Source organism: Maniola hyperantus, chromosome 3 (genome assembly GCF_902806685.2).
Source record: "Maniola hyperantus chromosome 3, iAphHyp1.2, whole genome shotgun sequence".
Lineage (NCBI taxonomy): Eukaryota > Metazoa > Arthropoda > Insecta > Lepidoptera > Nymphalidae > Maniola > Maniola hyperantus.
The window spans coordinates 7,436,911-7,458,585 of NC_048538.1; the positions used below are offsets into that span (position 1 = coordinate 7,436,911).

General features: G+C 36.9%; 1 protein-coding gene across 1 annotated transcript in view; it reads left to right on the forward strand.

The window, feature by feature from the left end:
* Positions 1 to 470: 470 nt before the first annotated feature.
* IP3K1 (inositol-trisphosphate 3-kinase-like protein) overlaps positions 471 to 21,675 on the forward strand; it is a 67,238-nt gene continuing 46,033 nt past the window's right edge. The window contains exons 1-3 of the mRNA XM_034984721.2: positions 471 to 939; positions 4,097 to 4,198; positions 4,489 to 4,542. Of these exons, the coding sequence (XP_034840612.1) occupies positions 865 to 939; positions 4,097 to 4,198; positions 4,489 to 4,542 (231 nt within the window). The 5' untranslated portion in view covers positions 471 to 864. The remainder of the gene's footprint in view (positions 940 to 4,096; positions 4,199 to 4,488; positions 4,543 to 21,675) is intronic.

A 21,675-nucleotide genomic window follows, 5' to 3' on the forward strand; every position in this document is an offset into this window, starting at 1 on the left:
TTTTATAAAAGCTGAAAGTTTCTCTGCGTATTGTCCTCAACACTAGGAGGAACGTTTGTTTGGATCATGGTGGCTTTGGGAGATAACAGGTAGGTACCTAATACAGTTGTAAAAAATCTTACGTCAAATATAAAGTCTAATTTTTATATATTTCCTTTAGAATAGTATTATAAATCACGCTGGCGTTGCTATGATAATGATAAATGATATCTCCCAAAGTCCATGACCCAACAAACATTGCTCCCAGTGTTGGGGACAATACGCAGAGTAACTTTCAGATTTTATAAAATAACGAAGGTCTGGCACTCGTTGGCTCTCTCTATAACTGGCTTGTGTATTCACGATGAATACTTATTCTATCTGCGCCGACGTCACTTGTTTATTAATTGTAAATAATGTAGGTAGCTATAGTAAATAATATTATTATAACAGCAAACCCGCAGTGGACGGCCTCCTTTCCGGAGGTAAGGCGGCAATATATTGGCACGTTTCGTTTATCTTGTTTCGTGGTCGGCGGACGACGTATCCGTATTTTAATGGTAGCCTAAAGCTCGAAGGATAATATAGTGATCGACGCGATATTGTTAAGGAAGTATGAATTACTCATTATCGCCATAAAACGTGATAATCTGCGTCAGTTCGCCGGGCGAGTGTCGGCGAGATCGCGCCCCTGCCGCGGCGACCGGCGACCGAGCGCTGGCCTAGTGTGGTACAAGACGCGCGTTGATCAATAAGGAACAATGAATCCGCGAAACGGTCGCCGCCGGCAAGCGGACATCTGATCCAATCGTTACGGGATCGCGTCACGAACTCCCGATCCCTTTGGCCCTTAGCCAGCGCGGTTTTGTGTGTTGTGAATTAGAAATGTCACCGCCGCGATTCAACTTTCCACCGGAGAGTTATTCTGCAGTTTACACCAGCGAAGTTCCGAATGCGAATGTGAGTATGTTTGTATCGGCGAATGGCGAGTGACGACGTTATCGGTCCGAGGCATGCGTGCGCGCACCGTCAAGGCCACGAACGGTGTACATTAGTGCCAATAGTGCATTCAACTCGTCTTTTTGAAATAGATCAATAAGTAAGTAGGTACCAATCTGAGCTGAGTAAGCTTACGTAGCAACCTAAGAACTCAATTAAATTGATCAAAATCACTTGTATTTTTAATGTATATAGGCAAGGCATATCTACCTAATCTATTAAATATATAAAAGGAAAAGGTGACTGACTGACTGACTGACTGACTGACTGGTCTATCAACGCCCAGCTCAAAATACTGGACGGATCGGGCTGAAATTTTGCATGCAGACAGCTATTATGACGCAGGCATCCGCTAAGGAATATTCAACCGCTAAGGAGGGTAAAATAGGGGTTTGAAATTTGTGTAGTCTATCTACGAAGACGATGTCGCGAACATAAGCTACTAGCTAGTACCTACTTAAATAAAGCTCCAAATAACTTTCAGTGTTTGACAAAATAGGTAGGTACATTATTAAAATTATAATATTGTGTTTGTTGTTCATTTAGGTAGGTACCTCCTTTTTGTTTTTTAAATTCCTACCCATGCCCTACCCATATTATAAATGCGAAAGTGTGTTTGTTGGTTTATTGGTTTGTTGATTTGTCCTTCAATCACGTCGCAACGGAGCAATGGATTGACGTGATTTTTTGCATGGGTAGGTATACCTGCCTAAAGACCTGGAGAGTGACATAGGCTACTATTTATCCTAAAATATCGGGAATATTCCGGAATAATATTATATCCGGAAAATCAAACAGTTCCCACGGCATTTTCAAAAACCTAAATCCACGCGAATGAAGTCGCGGGCATCAGCTATTTTACAATAATTCTTAATTCTATAACGCTTTAGCCTCTAGGTACCTATACATTATATAAACGGCTAAGGCGTGCTTATAAACGCAGAGTTCATAACTCGGAAGCTACATCTGCTTTGTTCTTTTGTTTACTCAAGGTTAAAATAATACAGGGATCGTAATGGCCCGAGAGCCCGTAGTAGAAAACTTTGAGAACGTGCCTGATAAAAGCTGGTTTATAAGGCGGTTTTGTGTTACCTACTTAGGTAGATAAATATGCAATGTAAACTAGACCCTAGCAGGCCAAGACCGCAGTGGCTTAGCAAGTTTATGATTACTAGCTGATTCATTCGGGTTAAATTTCATATAGTTACCTATCTGGCTATAGGTACTTACTAGATATAGTAACTGTCTAATGGTGAAAGAATTATTAAAATCGGTTCAGTAGTTTCAGAGTTTACCGATTATAAAAAGCAAATCTTAAAGTATTCAAGGAGATCATGATAAAAGCCGAGGTTGGTACATAGAAATACTTAGTAGGTATGTTTGTTTAAATATTGTAGGTTAGGGTTGTATTTTACCTACCTTAGTATACCACATGAGTAGGTGTTGGTACCTCAGTAAATATAAACAAAGTTATTATGCTAGGACAAGGCTGGGTCTGAAATCGCATATAGGCAGGTAACTATTCTGGGTTGATTTTGAAAAACCGGCCAAGTGCGAGTCAGGCTCGCGCAATGAGGGTTCCGTACTACAGTCGTATTTTTTCGACATTTTGCAGGATAATTGAAAAACAATGATACATAAAAATAAATAAAAATCTGTTTTAGAATGCACAGGTAAAGACCTTTCATATGATACCCCACTTGATATATAATAGTTGTCTTACTTTGAAAATTGAAAATACTAATTATTAGTTTATGACCACTATTTAGGTAGTTTTTTTTGTGTGATGCCACCCTAAATTCAAGGTTTTCAGATTTTTCCCCAAATGTCAGCTATAAGATCTACCTACCTGCCAAATTTCATGATTCTAGGTCAACTTTTGAATCTTGGAAGATTTGAATTTAAACTTCACTGCACCTATTTCATGCCATCGTTACAGTGGAACACTCTGCATGCTGATTCGCTATGATAGCCACCGAGCTCATTTGGTATTGGTCTACATTGCTGCTTCACTGAGTGATATTAAAATGATTTTTCGTAGAAAACCTTCGATGAATTAAAAATAAATGTCAACTAAATGCTAACTCTGTGGCTATCATAGCGAATCATCCTACTGAAAATTGTAATATGTACGCAGTTCCACCTAAAATACATACCCATCTATTATTTTATAAAAATAATGAAATCAGGCAGTGTAGAAGAAACAATACAAACTTTCAGCTTCTATTAAAAACCTCAAAATACCCGACAGGCTCTCTAGCCAATAGCCATAGCTAATGCTCAAACTCGGGGTGTAGGTGTTTACATTATCGTGCTCCGGCGCAATTTATACATAACCCAAGCCCAAGTTTAATCACTGCATAGCATAACTAATGTGCCATATTGTGGTTATTTATTTTACGGTAGATAGGTACTTGTCCCGACTCCCGATCTCAATATTATAGGTACCTAGGTACTAGGTAGTAGGAAGGTAGATGATTTAAAAATATTGTAAATATGTTAGGAATGACTTCCACACTCATGTAGGGTTATTGCAATTAGAGTGCTCATCAAATAGGACCACAGTTCATAACTGCATAGGTGGCATTGGAAATAAACCGTGGTGTAACCAGAACGTTATTGTTATACTCCCTAGTCCCTAAACGCAATTCAATAACTGTTTGCCTCATTTTGTAGTTTTAGTGATTTAGTATCTTTCAAGCCCGCAATGTATAGCGTGCAAAACTCGGGTCAATGCCCCGCCTACGACGCGGTATTGACTCCGAGTGGCCTATTTACGGAACGTTCGTTGACCATTAGCGTCAGTCAGATGTTTTATTTGCAATATATAGTTAAATTTAATAAAATAATCTGTTTAAAAATTAGGTTACGATCAAAACGGTTGTGTTAAACTACACTGCACTCAGTACGTCCCGTTCGTTCCGGTAAACAAACAAAGAACCTCGGGTAAATGCCTAAAATTACTCTTTTAGCCAACCAATAAACCCTCTTTAATCTTAGACCGCGCCGACACCTTGACCATAAAAATGAGGTGTTGTTGTATAAATTAATTGTCATGATCACATCAGGTAACAATAAAACTGAAAATAATTATTATTTAATGTGTTAATTGCCACAGGTGGTGAACTCTAGACCTGCAAACATTCCTGATGGCCAACTCTCACCGGTATCCAATGTTAACGCATCTCCGGATTCTCTTTTCAGCTGCTTTCATTGTGCTGTAAGTATTGTGTATACAGTGTGTGTGTGTGTGTTTGGCTCATGACTTTGAGCTGTAGATATATTATACTATAGACTACACAAATTTCAAACCTCTAAACGTCATAATAGCTATATGCATACCAAATTTCAGCTCGATCCGTCCAGTAGTTTGAGCTGTGCGTTGATAGATCGGTCAGTCAGTCAGTCATTCAGTCAGTCAGTCAGTCAGTCAGTCAGTCAGTCGTTAGTTAGTCAGTCAGTCAGCTTTTCCTTTTATATATTATTTTAGAATATTACTTTTCTTTTCAGTTCCGGAACAGCATCAACATTATTCGGAAAGAAAAGAATGCAAGGAAATCTAAAGTGAGTTTTCAATGTTGTTCTATTTATCTCACTTTGCGTAACGACATCACGATACAGGTCCATTTTCAAATCAGTGGTAATAACCAAAATCGACAAATTAGTGTTCTTCGAGGCACAGAGGTAGGTACTTAAGGCCTAAGTAATTTAAAAACTCCCACCTTACCCATCCAGTTAACGAATTGGATTTTCTCTCTGCGTCGTATTTCTCTTTGCTGATTATGGCAACCCTTTTCAATTTATCATTATGATAGGAGTTTTCTTAGGATAATTAATGCGGTGGGTTCCGAGATTTTTCAACATGCGCTGGTGCAACTAGGCCAAACCATACTTAACCTGTTACTCTGCATAATAATTAATACAGTAAACCTATACGGTCCTATACCTACTAAATAATTACTAATTAGCTATCTAGTTGTAAGCTGTACGTGCGTGATTGTTTCACAAATTGAAGAGTAGCTGTCTATCTGTGTACCAATAATACGTGGATAAATATTAATTACTTAATTCATCAATGTATGTAAGTAATTAATTGATTACTACCATGTACTGGTTGACCCGTCCTGGCTTTGTATGGATGGGATTACGCATTCCAAAGATAAACATTGACTGTGGTACCTAGATACAATTACTTCATCGTCAAATATTCTGAATGATAATGAAACCCGTATTGATTTGCTCGAAATCGAATCCGTACCTACTTATAGGAAAAAAAAGCAAATATGCCTATGTAGGTATTAAATACCTATGGTTAAAAGTCTATTTTTACCAAGCCATTACACGGATCGCGATTGATTTGCTGTTCCTTGTTGAGGAGTTCCGTCCTCCATTTCCAAAACTGTTCACCAAATCTCTATGAATGGTTTCGAGTATAGGACCAACCTGATTTCCCAATTTTCACAAAAAATGTGGGAATCCCTGCAGGAACTAAAAAACTAGGGGTCAGTTTTATAGGATTCATTTACACTTATATTGTGCAAAAAGGTGTCAATTTTTAATTTTCAAAATTAAGTAGGATATCGTACATAAGTCCATTTACGTCATAGCACCTATAAGGTGCTTGTTAATTAATGCTTAGTTGGTATAGTACGCGTCAGGTCGAGATGGCAATCGGGGAGGGAACACACACCCGCACAGCCCCTGCGCTAACCCGGTGCAGGCGAGCGTGGATGACGTACGGGTGTGCGGGGGCGCCTACCCCCATTGTCACCTCGACCTTTTGCGGACTATACCTACAAATTAACATTAACTTTTAAAGTAAGTTTCTAAAATAAATAGGTTTTTCATCCAAGAAAAACTGGCCAATTGCGAATCAGACTCGTGCACTGAGGGTTCCGTAGTACAATCGTATTTTATCGACATTTTGCACGATAAATCAAAAACTACTCACTAGATCTCGTTCAAACCAATTTTCGGTGCAAGTTTGCATGGTAATGTACATCATATATTTTTTTAGTTTTATCATTCTCTTATTTTAGACGTTACAGGGGGGGGGGGGGACACACACTTTTTACCACTTTGGAAGTGTCTCTCGCGCAAACTATGCAGTTTAGAAAAAAATGATATTAGAAACCTCAATATCATTTTTGAAGACCTATCCATAGATACCACACACGTATGGGTTTGATGAAAAAAAAGTTTTTGAGTTTCAGTTCTAAGTATGGGGAACCCCAAAATTTATTGTTTTTTTCTGACGAATCTATAAGGGTTCCGTTTTTTGCCATTCGGCTCCGGAACCCTAAAAAGCACATGGCTTGCATTGTGCACATGGGTTGCCTACAGTGGCGTGCAGGTCATAGAGGCATAAATGCACTGCTTACCCTAGTTGTAATGGCTCATTGCATATTTTTGATTTTGACCTGCCAGTGAACAGGTTCCTAATAACTAATGCCTACCCTGGCTTCAAACACTCTGCACGCCACTGGTTGCCTAGCTAACAATAGTAATTAGTAGGTACCTATACAGTATACAGTAAAGACGTGTATAGTAGGTATAATATAGCTATTTTCTATCCTTTGGGGTTCGAAAAACAATCAATATGTAGGATTGATTATACTTTTGACCTTAAATGTATGACTTTTTTTATTGGAGGTTTCTGGAATAATCCTGGATCATTCGCTTACGTTTCTGTGCGGTGACTCGGTGAGTGACCGGGGGCGACCGGCACGGGCGGGCGCAGGCATAGGGGCGTCGAACGCGCACGTTTTTTTATCGTCCTATAGGTATCTACCTACTTATATTATCAGCTACTGCACAGCTTCCTTTCTTTCAGCTTCTTTTTGTCTGTTTAGATTCAATGATCTACGTTACAGAGGAAGTCTATGTGTGAAAATATGCAGTTTCTAGACCGATAGTTTAACTGACTGAAATTCTTCGGTCGACAATTTTTAAACGAAGTACCTATCAGAGCTGCTGTTTGTTATCGTTGATAAATCAGTTAGTTACACCTTTTCTATAATATGTCTTTAAAATTATTATTGTAATCATGCAGCCCTGTGGTATAGGTACTTGTATGTTGCTATGGCGTAAATGAAGCTTAAGCTGAAACCCAAAAAGTGCGAGCCAAAGGCACCTAACTACGATATTTCAGGCTAGCCCAGTAAAGTTACGAGACTTCAGTGTGAGGACCCACTAATATTAAATTGTGATTAGTACCACTCTCTGATAAGAAATCATTATAAAATAGCCCGGTGCTATAACTTTGTCCTAAACATTAAAAAAAAACCGGCCAAGTGCGAGTCAGGCTCGCGCAACGAGGTTTCCGTAATTCAGTCGTATTTTTTCGACATTTTGCACGATAATTAAAAAACTATGACGCGTAAAAATAAATAAAAATCAGTTTTAGAATGCATAGGTGAAGCCCTTTCATATGATACCCCACTTGATATAGTTATCTTACTTCGAAAATTGAAAATACTAATTTTATTAGTATGTTAGTTATGACCACAAATTATTTTTTTTGTGTGATGTAACCACAAATTCACGGTTTTCAGATTTTTCCCCTAATGCCAGCTATAAGACCCACCTTCCTGCAAAATTTCATGATTCTAGGTCAACGGGAAGTACCCTGTAGGTTTCTTGACTGACAGAATACACACAGACAGACAGACAGACAGACAAAAAAGTGATCCTATAAGGGTTCCGTCCATCCTTTTGAGGTACGGAACCCTAAAAAACAATAATACTACTTGTTTAACAGGCTACCTGTACTTGTTAGTGTCATACCTACTACGACCACAAGAAATATACATCTAAAGGAATATTTTTATTCCAATAAATAAGGGAAATTCCTTATAGTGGCCAAACGTTGAGAAATCCTCTTTAAACAAATCTGAAATCGGACCGAAACATTAATTAGCTCAGAGTTCAGACCCAGTTGGAGGCATCCGTAAAAAATTAAGGAGTTGTAAAATTTTCGCGCTCGTTTCGCTCGCGCGTACTTTACAGGGTAGATCTACCTGTTTAGTAAGAAATTATACTACTATAGATGATGCCCGCGACTTCGTCCGCGTGGATTTAGGTTTTTTAAAAAATCCCGTGGGAACTCTTTAATTTTCCGGAATAAAAAGTAGCTTATGTCCTTCCCCGGGATGATATAGGAATCTTTTGATATTACTAACGCCCCGGTTTTGATAAGACTGAATTTTGAAATTTATCTTGTTCTATATTTTTTGTAGATTACTTTCCCACCAATCATAAAAGATGTCTTGTGAGATTTCGTTACTCGCATAAAAGAAGATTTAAAAAAGTCGCAAGATTTTAGTGTTGTTAATCAAGTTGTGTTTTCGCATTTCTAGCAAAGAATTAAATGACAATGCTATGTCTGTGTGTGAACTGTGTAGGGTATTTCGGCTCAGATAAGCAAGCAGGAGGCAGGCCGGTATAACTGGCAGAGGTCAGCATTGACGTCAATGCGTCACGTGGTCGAGTATACCTAAAGGCTAAAGGCGTAGGCGCAAAGCAACTGACAATGATATGCGATGTGGAAACGCCAGTGCGACCTTACGTGGTTTAAAAATTTCAAATTGATTTTAAAATCTGTTAAATTTTGCTACTATGCGGAAAATTTTATTATACTAATTAGTAATTAGTAGTTGTATTTCTACCTATTACGAAATAATCGAAATCGGTAAGTATAAGCATAGGTACAACCTACATATACCTACCTATTATTTCAGATTGTGGATGTTATTCCCCCATAGGTAATTAGGATTTAGGATTAGGTAAGGAGCCATAAATCAAATGATCACTAAACTAAAATAATTTACTTATAAAAATAAAAATTAATTACCACATGTATGAAAGATTTTATTATCACTTGAGATTTGGTGATTTTTATGAAAATCTTACTTTGGAAAATCCTCTATAAAAAACCGGCCAAGTGCGAGTCAGGCTCGCACACTGAGGGTTCCGTACTACAGTCATATTTTTTTGACATTTTGCACGATAATTCAAAAAAATATGATGCATAAAAATAAATAAAAATCTGTTTTAGAATGCACAGGTAAAGGTCTTTCATATGATACCCCACTTGATATAGTTATCTCACTTAAATTGAAAATACTAATTATTAGTTCATAACCACAATTCAATTTTTTTTGTGTGATCTAACACTAAATTCACGGTTTTTAGATTTTACCCCTAAAGCCAACTATAAGGCCCACCTACCTGCCTAATTTCATGATTCTAGGTCAACGGGAAGTACCCTGTAGGTTTCTTGACAGACAGACAGACAGACAGACAGACAACAAAGTGATCCTATAAGGGTTCCGTTTTTCTTTTTGAGGTACGGAACCCTAAAAAAAATGCACCCGAGCGAATCCGGTAATAGTTTAGCCGCTAGTAGTGGTAATAATAACGTACATGCTTACTTATCTAATTTTAAATTTTGTAGCAATATGATTTATAAACTAAAAAATAAAATATAGGTAGTTATCGGTTTTTACACAATTGTGCACAAAATTTCAATTAATTTGGACGTTTGGAAGTGAAATAATTGAATGATTCCATTCTATACTGTACTGTATGTATGTAATGGAATATTTCAATTGCCAAGCTAAACGACCCTTTGCATAAGTATAGCATTGTAAGTGGGACCAGTCATAAACTGCGATCAACCACGCCTTAAAAGTTCAAAGTACACACGACTCATTGGTCATTGATAATGTGATAATTAGATTTTACCACCAGATTGCAGACAAGGGCTTACTTTTATCGGAATATAAAAAAATAGAATTTCTTATGATCCAGTTGTATGACAGGTGGTTAAAATTACTGTACGTTTACAGTTAAAAGACCCTTAATAAAAGCAAAATGGCCTGCACAAGTCATGATTTGTTGACTTTGTGCCAAAATTACGATTAATTACGAATACTGACTTGTGCAGCCCACTTTACTTTATATTGGGCGGTAAAGTTTGTCGGTATTACCGTAACATAACTTTAATAGCCTGTCATGCAACTGGAACTAAGACGATAATGCCTCGTATACATTAAACTTCGGTGTCATTAAATGGCATGCTGTTGTATAGTTAGCCCAAGATTTCAGTTAATTAAGTAGGTATATAGAAGTTACCCAGCGACCACAAGTTACCATAATTATACCTAACTAGCTTATGCTCACAACTTCGTCCGCGTGGACTACACAAAATTTTAAATCCCTATTTCACCCCCTTAGGGATTGAATTTTCAAAAATCCTTTCTTAGCTAGCGGATGCCTACGTCATAATATCTATCTCATATCTGCATGCCAAATTTCAGCCCGATCCGTCCAGTAGTTTGAGCTGTGCGTTGATAGATCTGTCAGTCAGTCAGTCAGCCAGTCACCGTTTTATATATTTAGATTAATTATTATTAATTATATTTTTGTAATTTTTTTAAACGCAGCGCAATTATGGCTGAGAGATTTATATGTGCCAATATTCCGCCAGGCGCGGTAGGCTTTATCTCAATTCTCAGCCAATAATAACTGGTATAGCTCTCTCTCTCCGGTCGTTCCTTCATTGCTGAAGATCGTGGTCCTGGCTAGATCCCACCGACTTTGTTGGTGGCCACTTTCTCGATGTTATATGCACGTATTATCGTAATATTATTAAGTCTTCTGGTAACAGTAGGGTCAATTTTTTTTGCCATACTTTTTGTGCAGAGATTCTACGCGCGGGCAAGATTTATATAGTAAGTAGGGTAGGATTAGCTATATATTTCATTCAGAGAATTAAAAATAAAATCACAATTAACTTATTTAATAACTTTAACATTTTTTTACACCTTTATTACGTGATCCAAACTTGATTATATGATCCATCATCCAACCTTCATAGTCGCTGATCGTTCCTCCCTATGTTGGAGACAATACGCAAAGAAACTTTCAGCTTTTATGTATGAAATAACGAAGGTCTGGCACGCGCTTGCTCTCTCTCTATATATTAAAAAAAACATTATTATTCTCTTAATGTAGATATACTAAATTATTAAATAAAATATAGGTACATACTTAGTTTCTACCTACATTTATTTAAATTGTTCTTGGGAAATACAGCTTTTCACTATCATGTGGGTTTTTCTGTCTCATACATTTTATCTATTGTTTCCAAATCGTTTGTTAACGTATTTCACAATGCTACCTACATCATATGAAGACGTTTTGTACTTACGTCAAACTTAATTAAATATAGGTACTGTGTACCAGTCATCATTGTATATCATCTATATTATATCATATTATTTCAACTCTCCATGCTTTGTAATGTTGTGATTTTTTTACAGTCTTTGACTTTTGCAAGAAAGTTAAGTTCTTGTAACCTAATAAGTAGATTAAATTAAGAATCGTTTGGATTTGACTCATTATAGAGGCAATTAGAATGTATAAGTTCCCTGCTTGTAGTCACGTAGGCTTTTCGGGGCAGAAAAGGCGCGTGCGCACCGTAAATGTCGAAGGCTTTATGCAACGCAGCGTATATTAGGCATTGGGGCCGATTCTCTTGTACACAATCTCTTAAACTAAACTAAATTAACAGGTCTAAATCTAATGCTATCTTTTTCCGCAAGTAACATTATGAAAGAGATAGCAATAGATTTAGACGTGTCATTTTAGTTTAGTTTAAAGATTGTGCACAACGGAATTAGCCACATTGCCTATAATTGAGACTAGCCAGTTACCTGCGGATAAATAGGTACCTTATTTTACTATCTTTAAGTTATTGCAGTCGATACTGCAACGGCGCGGCGCGGGCGCGGCGTCTAGATATTGTACTGCAGTTAAGATCTTCTTGCTTAGGAGTCCAGAACCGATGCCGAAGGGGGATAAATCATTTTAAATAACTATTTATTTTGTGATTATTCCTATTAAAAAATATGCAATTTAAGTAAATAATTCTTAAATTTTTGTTTAGTTGTTCTGCCTTAAAAAATCTATTATATTATTAGTGATTATCACATACAGCCTTATACAAGGTGCATTCAGATAAAATGTTTTGCATAAGCTTATGGCCTTATTTATGATATTTTTTTATGAAAATCATATTTGCATAAACCTATCCATGTAGTTAAGAGACGTCAATCTCTAAATTGTGCCACCAATTTTGTTGCGGTTTTGATAGTAATATGATTTTAATTATTGCAGAAAGACATTAGGAGCAGCCATTGATTTTTTAATGATTGGCGTTCTCATTAGTTTGTGACAATAATAAATGATAATTATAAAAACGATTAATAGGAAGCGTACGTGACTTAAAGTGTGTCGATAAATAATTAATTAGTGATTGGAGGGCGGGTATTTTAATCCTATTTTCAAGTTTATTTATTTTTATTGTAATTTTATTAATAAGTATCTATTTTAATTTTCCTCATATCGTCGCATTTGCTCGCATGACAGGTGAGAATTGAGATTCGATTAGCTTGGGGATGTACAGCACGCGTTGGAACTTCCTTTGAGGTTAACCCAGTTTTATTACGTGAAGCCTTAAAAGGAAAAGAAGGTCAATGGAATTCAAGTAGTACACTTTAACCTTAACGCCTTTTAAAGTGATTTTACGAGGAAGTATAGACTATAGATGTTAATGTTTATTTACTAGCTTGTATTTTAATATGCAGTCACATACATTTTGATGATCTTTTGATACATACTGGATCCTAATTTTACTCATACAGTTACGTAGCACTGCAGCATCGTGAGTTTTGTCTTATGTGAAATCAGCTATCGAATAGAGGTTGTTTTCAAACGTCCTGCTACGATACTACATGTCTTCTTTTATTAAATCTCTTAACTTTTGCGAGAATTGCAAAGTTCTTTATAGGTTGAAGGTTTTTAAATAATGCGGTATAAAAGGTGATGATGTATAGGCCCAAAATCGGAATTACCTACGTGTCATCGTCTCTAAATGCGTTTCTGGATAATCTGGAATTATTAAATTATACGGGAATAATACGAAGCGTATGTCTGAGCGTTTTTTTGTTTGGAGATTACTTATTATAAGTGATACACTATATCTACATTTAGATGTTGCCTCGTTGCATTGTTCGAATGTTGCCAGGGCAGGGTAAAGGGCAACGCTCAGACGCCGGGCCAAGCTAAGAATGCAGACGTTCGGGGTAAACGGACTTCTTTCCGTAGATCCATTATTCAGGAGGTGCATCATTGACCCCTGGTAACTGACTACGTTACTGCGACCGAAGTTTCCTTTTGTGAAAAAATCAGTCCCTTTTGCGAATCTAAAAAAAAGACCTGGGTTCAGTCAAAGTTTTATGGATAATCGAATAAAAGATCTAAGCCCACTTGACGTCATTTAATACTTTACATAAAATCATTTTATGAATGTCGGATGATTATTCTAATTAGTGTGAATGGTTTAGTTACCTACGTACCTACCTAATATTTAGGATTTCGCTTATTGAACCAAGCACTCAGTATGTAGGTACGACAAAAATTTATAACTATAAACCTTCGTCGTTCCCACAGATGAGTGAATTAGTTTCCGTAATCCGTGGTCGTATCGGACGGCGAACGCGTGATCGCTTGCTGAAATTGCTTGGTGTTGAATGTTGATCCATAATTACCCATTCTTGGATATAGTTTTCTTTTAATGGAATTTCAGGTGCGGTAGATACCTACTCGTAGATACGGTACTTACGTCAATCGTTCTGTTGCAGTTGCAAAAAATTATGGCTAAGTGATTGAGGTTAAACGGGGGTTAAACATAGGTTAAAACCTATTTGGCTGCGTCAGCAGTCGTTAAAATATAAAATGATGCGTATCGTTGCACGGATTCACCGCGTGTCTCGTAGGCGTATCGAGCACTTGCTGCTCGTATGCTGTATGATTATTGTTTTTTATTGTCTTTTTAAAGAGTTAAGAGGAAATTGCAGGATATCCTCAATAATAAATCACTTGCTTTAACGGTGAAGGAAAACATCGTGAGGAAACCTGCATGCCTGAGACTCCTGAGAGTTCTTCATAATGTTCTCAAAGGTGTGTGAAGCCTACCAATCCGCACATGGCCAGCGTGGTAGACTATGGCCAAAACCCTTCTCACTCTGAGAGGAGACCCGTGCTCTGTAGTGAGCCGGTGAGTATTCGGGTGTTTCTGATTTTCACTGTGCCTTGAAACTTCATGTACTTTATTAGATAGAAAACAACAGAGCCCAAAAAAAATCCGCTGCAATGTGATATATTGAAATACTTATCGCGGACAAGACGCTGAAGATAACTACGATATTCGGCTTTTATCTGTAGCCTAAAGAATAAATTGCATTCAAGCCAGTGTAGTGTACGGGTGGGCATCAATCAGTCACAAGGGGAGTGCGTGGTTGCGGCGCGCGACGCACATCGACAATCAGGCCTATTGCGACCGCTTACATTGTTTTATTTACAGTGCCTGGACTGGACATTGTACGATACCTGTAGATATTTTACTATCGTCATCATCATCAATAGTCTATCATCCACTGCAAAACTAAAGGATTTTTTTTGACTCAGGTATTTAGACGAATCTCGCGTTAGTAGGTTCTCGTACAAAACTCATGTTTGACATTAATATTTTTTTTTAGGGTTCCGTACCTCAAAAGGAAAAACGGAACCCTTATAGGATCACTTTGTTGTCTGTCTTTCTGTCTGTCTGTCTGTCTGTCCGTCTGTCTGTCAAGAAACCTACAGGGTACTTCCCATTGACCTAGAATCAAGAAATTTGGCAGGTACTCCTTATAGCTGACATTTGGGGAAAAATCTGACAACCGTGAATTTGTGGTTACATCAAACAAAAAAATTAAATTGTGGTCATGAAATAATAATTAGTATTTTTAATTTTCGAAGTAAGATAACTAAATCAAATGGGGTATCATATGAAAGGTCTTCACCTGTGCATATTAAAACAGATTTTTATTTATTTTTATGTATCATAGTTTTTGAATTACCTGCACAATGTCGACAAAATACGACTGTATTACGGAGCGCGAGCCTGACTCGCACTTGGCAGGTATTTTTTTAAAGAATATTAGCCATGTTAATGACTAATACCCCTTTCCTCTCCAACTAAGCGTCAGGCTTGTGCTAGGAGCAAGTACGACAATAGTGCAACGGGCGGGGTTTGAACCGTCGACCTTTCGGTTTTCAGTCCACTCCTTTACCGGTTAATTGTTGCTATCACAATTATTGTACCTATGGCGATACTAATAGATCGCGAGATTTGCGCAAACGATTCTTGTGTTATGAGTCAAAATATATCCGAAACCGACGGTCATGTCGAGGGTTCCATGTTCCATAACATAAATCGGGAACTTACAATTTATTTGCGGTACTATCGATAATAATATTACAAAATTATTACTGACTTTATACTAAGATACATAAGATTTATTACACCTTTATTACATGTTATCTTCCAAAGCCGCCATGATGCAAACTTCATAGTCGCTGATCGTTCCTCCCTGTGTTGGGGATAATTCGCAGAGAAACTGTCAGGTTTTATAAAATAACAAAGGTCTAGCACGCGCTGGTTCTTAGTCCATAACATTTGAGCTTCTGTAGCTCTAGGTATAATTTCTACTAAGCCAGCTATACACGATGGTGTTAATATCATAAAATAAACATAACATCTTGTGTTATAAGGAAAAATTGCTTAGAAATAACAAAGTGCCCCAGGGATTTTTGGTCACCCTTTTAACTTTTATACCAGGAATTCTTGTGTGGTCGGTGTTAATATTTATTTTATTTATGTGGTAGAATAATTCATAGGCGTCGTCGCTTATAGTTTTTCCCCCTTGGAGCGTTGAACCGGCGTGGTGTTCACACCAGAGATTAAAGTTATTCCTTACATATAATCAGGAATTCTCCACAGTACATATATGTATTAAATTATATATTCGAATACTTTAGTGACTCTATGCCTACCCGTTTCAAGTCAGTATCTATTTTAACTCAATTCAGTATGAAATTAGTAAATATGTATTATTTATTATACTTATATCATATAAATCTATACATACTAGAATCGTAGGTACCTACAGTGCGCGACAGTTCGAGATGGCAATCAGGATGCGGACGCCCCGCACACCCGCACAGCCCTTGCGCTAACCCTCGTGGGCGAGTGTGGTTGTGCGGGGCTTGATGCAGTTATATAGTATGGTCACGGATTGTCTACGCTACTCCAATATATCTAAATAAACTACATATTTAATTTATTAGATTGATCATTTTCTTTTTTCATAAGCAATTATTTATATCACTCATTAAAAAAAACAGCACTAACGTCTCAGCATCATACCCAATGCCGCAACTTAGACCGCCTGGATTTAGGTTTCGAATATCCCGTGGAAACTTTTCCGGGATAAAAAACAGTAATTTATTTCGTTAAAATTGCTTAAATTGAAAGCACTGTGAAAATGTATTCTGACACAGACAAACGGATAGACAGACAGATAAACTTTTGCACGTGTGATATATTTAGTATGGATATCGTCATCTACAGTGTAGGTGGAGTTAAAGATATATAATAATAAATTATATTTTAATTTGTAATTTATTTCATATATTTAGAAATAAAAGTTCTGAAGGGGTAGTGCTGTGTAAACCATGAGTGAAGTTGAAGTGTCACGTCGTGCGATGGCTGGGGATATTGGTCGTCAGTCACCGGATGACCGGTCCATGGCCGGGTCGCGCTGAATATGCAGCAACGTGCTCTTTAAAATACTACCCGCGGACAATCACTTCGGTAGGTAATCAGATGTAGATGATTATCGGGGCGGTTGACCTGCCCGCGCCCGAGAACGACCCAGTCCGCATAGGGGTCGCCGCTTTTAGGCTTAGAGAGATCGTGAAGCTTCTCCATTAAAATATTTTTATCGTCTTACATGATACATCATGTTATAAGTGGTACCTAGGTACTTACTTTAATAAATTTTGTATTCCAAAAAGGGCAATATGCGCAATTATTTAAGGAAATAGGTATCCTACTATAAGGATGTCAATATATTTCCAATAACATAATTTTTGTAAGACAAAATATTCTTAGTTACAAGAAAATCTATACAATAGGCTAACTAGAAACCGTAATAAGCTTGCGACTAATACGCTCCGTCTCAGGAAATTCCATAATATAAGTAAGTCATTTGTGGAATGGGTATACCTTTTATAACAAAATTCCGCGGTCTATTTTGGACTTGCCTTTACACAAGTTTAAAAATCTATTAAAGGTATGCTCCTGAAAAAAGCATATTACACAATTGAAGAGTATTATCTAAATGCTAAAAGAGCGTGGATTTGACCTGCAGGCAACTTGTTCCAGCAACGCACGAGACTGCAAATACTTTTTAGGGTTAAGGAAAAAACCGGCCAAGTGCGAGTCAGACTCGCGCACCGGGGGTTCCGTAATACAGTCGTGTTTTTTCAACACGTTGCACGATAAATCAAAAACTTTTATACATAAAAATAAATAAAAATCTGTTTTAGAATATATTATAGGTTAAGTCCTTTCATATGATATCCATCCTACTTGGTATAGTATATCATACTTTAAAAGTTGAACATCCTAATTATTTGTCCATGAACACATTTTAATTTTTTTTATGATGTAACCACCAATTCACGGTCTGTCTGTCCGTAAGTCCGTCCGTCCGTCCATCCTTCCATCCGTCCGTTTAAAATGTGTTAATAAACAAATAATAATTAGTGTTTTCAATTTTCAAAGTAAGATAACTATACCAAGTGGTGTATAATATGAAAGGGCTTTGCCTGTATATTCTAAAACAGATTTTTATTCGAAAATATGACTGTAGTGTAGAAAGTGAATTAAATTGAATTGAAGTCTCATTTCTGTAAACCTTTAAAAGTAAAAAAAAAATCGGTTGAGGAAATAAGAATTTAATATATTTAGGTACCTACGTAAAAGTTATCTAATGTGTGAATGTGGAGTGTGGACACACAGCTTCAAGTTAGTATTGTATTCCATAATTATAGTGCATACTAATAGTTTATTAGTGTCGCCATTGTAATGAATTGTCCATACAGCCCACCACAGCAGCCCACCCATGTTGATGAGAAAACACTACAAGACCACCCTAAAAGGGTGGTCTTGTAGTGTTTTGTTATTTGCAACGGTCGTCTACTCACTACATGTATTGCCTATGGATATAATAATAATTAAACAAATGTATTACCTATATATTTTATAAATGCAATAGGTAAGTATATTATTTTTTAAATTTTCATTTAAATTGAAGACGACAGTTTAATAGGTACTTCAGTTTACCTTTTCTTTTTATAAAGTACTTAATATGTAGGCATATAGGCATATCTGATCTAGTCTTAGTGTCTGTCTTTTGGTACACAATAATAGCTATTAAGTACCTACCTAATATATATATAATATGTTATAAAATAACCCAATTTTTTTATGGTAGTGTTTTGCCGGTTCCGCAATTTTTGATATAATGTACCTACTTATTTAAAATTATTTAGTGTATATAATTATATATAAACTGTATGAGTGGGTATATTTTATAAACATTTAGTTTATCTGTGTATTTTATGTTAGTAGATAATTATTCGAAAGTGGGTTTATAATAATTTTGCACCCTCTGCAGTCTGTTTTCCTAATCATAAGGTTTGCCCGGAATAAATCGCCACTTAGCGATTAGGACGTCTTATGTAGGTATTTCTCTTCTTTCTTTGTTTCTTTATGTTTCTTGTACCGTGTTGTATGTTGCATGGTATGAATAAAGAGTAGTTACCTTATAATATGGTTGATAATATTATTATTATTTTACATCGTTTAGGCCACTAGAAATTAGAACATTCTCTTTATTTTGCAAAATTTGCCTTTGCAACCTCTCAAAGGTTTAATTTAGGATAAAGAAACAGGTAAATATTTATTTAATTTAATCAGTGCCACTAAGTACCTACTCATACATAATCGGTTTGTTAACATTCAAATTTAGGTACGATTAAGAGCTTAGATATCGTTAAAAATGTTTGCATTGAACTTCAAAGATTAAATATTATGAACATTTTTCCTATTTGCCCGTATTTTTTCGAAGAAACAATCGTATTTCGATCAAACAAGTCGTAATGAAAAAAATGGAAAATATGACTACCCAGCCAAAAAACGAACTAAAAAGTAAAAAATAAAATCACACTTGAAAATGGTGGGCCTTACAGCCAACATACTAAATTTTTTCCAAAAAAAAAATTGGGCAGGGACGGGTAACAATAAAATTAAAACAGCCAGTTGGAAACAGCAAGTCGGTACCATTTTAGACGATTTGTCCGGACTTCAACATCATTACTCACTTAATTTTAAGATTTCAGCGTCATCTACGTAAAATATATGAGATGTCATAATTAACCGAACTTTTCTTGGAATCACATGGTGATTCAAGTATGGTTCTACATCCCGTTTATGCAAAGTACACATTAAATCGTGGTAGAGCAATATAGCACAGAGTAGAATAGTGTGATTTGTAGAGCCCATAACCTACTCCTATTCGGGAGGCCGGGGGTTCGATCTCGGGCACGCACCTCTACTTAAATTTCGGAGCTATGAGCGTTCTAAGCTATTAAATATCACTTGCATTAGACGAAGGAAAACATGCATCGTAAGAAATCTTGCATACCTGAGAGTTATATAATGTTCTCCAAGATGCCAATCCGCACTTGGCCCACGTGGTAGACTGTGGCCGCCCATAAATACTTCTCATTCGGAGGGAGACCAGCAGGTCGATTCCGGAAAATTTGCATCAATCATAACATTTAGGTGTCTTATACATTTTCATTTCTTCTCTTTTAGTAACAGGTTCGTTTTCTATGGGAACTTTACATGTTCCGAATAGATTTCGGAAAACACAGTCCACATACATAATAGAGGAGTATTTTTGCAAAATTAAAAAAGAATTGGGGCACAATTACCCACGCTTGTGTGCGTTTCACTATTAGTTGAATTAAATTGGCCTAAGACGACCCCGCCTTATCTAGGGACTGTATTACCGGCATTTTTTTGTTGCGTTACCAAAATAAGTACTATATTGTAACTACCGTTATATTAACGTTAAAAAGTAAAAATAAAAATAACGATAATGACATGCAAATGCATTAACGTTGTCTAAATACCACTAATAACCATACTACTTATAACTGTGATTATTTTTTATCTATTGACCTATCTGTATCTAACGATGCCTTGTACAATCTAAATCTAAATCTAATCTAAATCAGCCTGTGCTGTCCCACGTCTGGGCAAAGGCCTCCCGCCGATCCTTCCACAATTTTCTATTTCGTGCCTCTTCAGGCCACGTAACTGTAAATTTATCTAATTCATCACGCCAACGTCGCCTCGGCCGACCACGCTGGCGTTGATGATTCTGGGGCGTCCAAAAAGAAGCAGATTTTGCCCATAACTCATCTGGCATACGGCACACATGACCTGCCCAATCCCATTTGAGTAAAGCGGCTGCAAGGCCAACGTCAGCTACTCGCGTTTTGGAACTTATAGCAGAATTCCTTACGCGATCTGCTAGTTTTATACCTAGTATGCTGCGTTCCATGGCTCTTTGGCAAACCTTGAGCTTGGACTTTTGAGAGTTTGTCAGGGACCAAGTCTGAGCACCATACGTGAGAGTTGGCAGAATGCACATGTCCATGAGCTTTCGCTTAAGATGTAATGGAAAGTTGCCTTTAAACAGTTCTTTCAATGACCAAAAGCTTCTCCAGGCATTTTCGATACGCCTTGTGATTTCTTTATCTTGGCGAGCTTGAAAAGAAACTATTTGGCCAAGGTAAATATATTCCTGGACATATTCAATTCTGTCCCCTCTCACTTCTATCCTCCGCTTGGTGCTATTTGTCATAAGCTTGGTTTTTGACATGTTCATATTCAGCCCAACCTCAAGGCTTACCGAGTTTAGATCATTCAGCATCTGTTCCAGTTCCGCCGCCGATGATGAAAATAGGATAATGTCATCAGCGAAACGGAGGTTTGTTAGCCTACGCCCACCGATTTCAACGCCCCTTTCCATCCACCCTGTAGCTAATTTCTTAAATACTTCTTCTAGTACGCATGTAAATAATTTTGGAGATAAAGGATCACCCTGTTTAATGCCCTTTTCAATATTGAATGATGGGCCGAGGTTTTCTATTTTCAATGCTGCAGTACTATTATAATAAATATTTTTAATTAAGTTCACATACATAAAATCTATGTTCTGCTTTTTTAGGGAATCAAAAATTGAATCATGTGTTAGACTGTCAAACGCTTTTGAATAATCTATGAATGCAAGATAGAGAGGTAAATTAAATTCTGAATGTTTTTCAATAAGCTGATTAAGGGTTTGTAGGTGATCGGTAGTGGAGAGACCTCGACGAAAGCCTGCCTGTTCTGGTGGTTGATGTTTATCTAACTCACCTGCGATTCTATTCTCGATCACCTTCATGAAAATTTTATAGAGGTGTGAGACAAGACTTATCGGTCTATAATTATTTATGTCAGATTTATCGCCTTTTTTGTATAGTAGGATTACATTAGAGTGACAAAATTGGGGTGGAAATATACCAGTACGTAGGATAGAATTAAATAGTTTTGTGATTTTTGGAATTAACTCTGGTCTGCCAACTTTGAGGGCTTCAGTTGTGATACCATCTTCACCCGGACTTTTA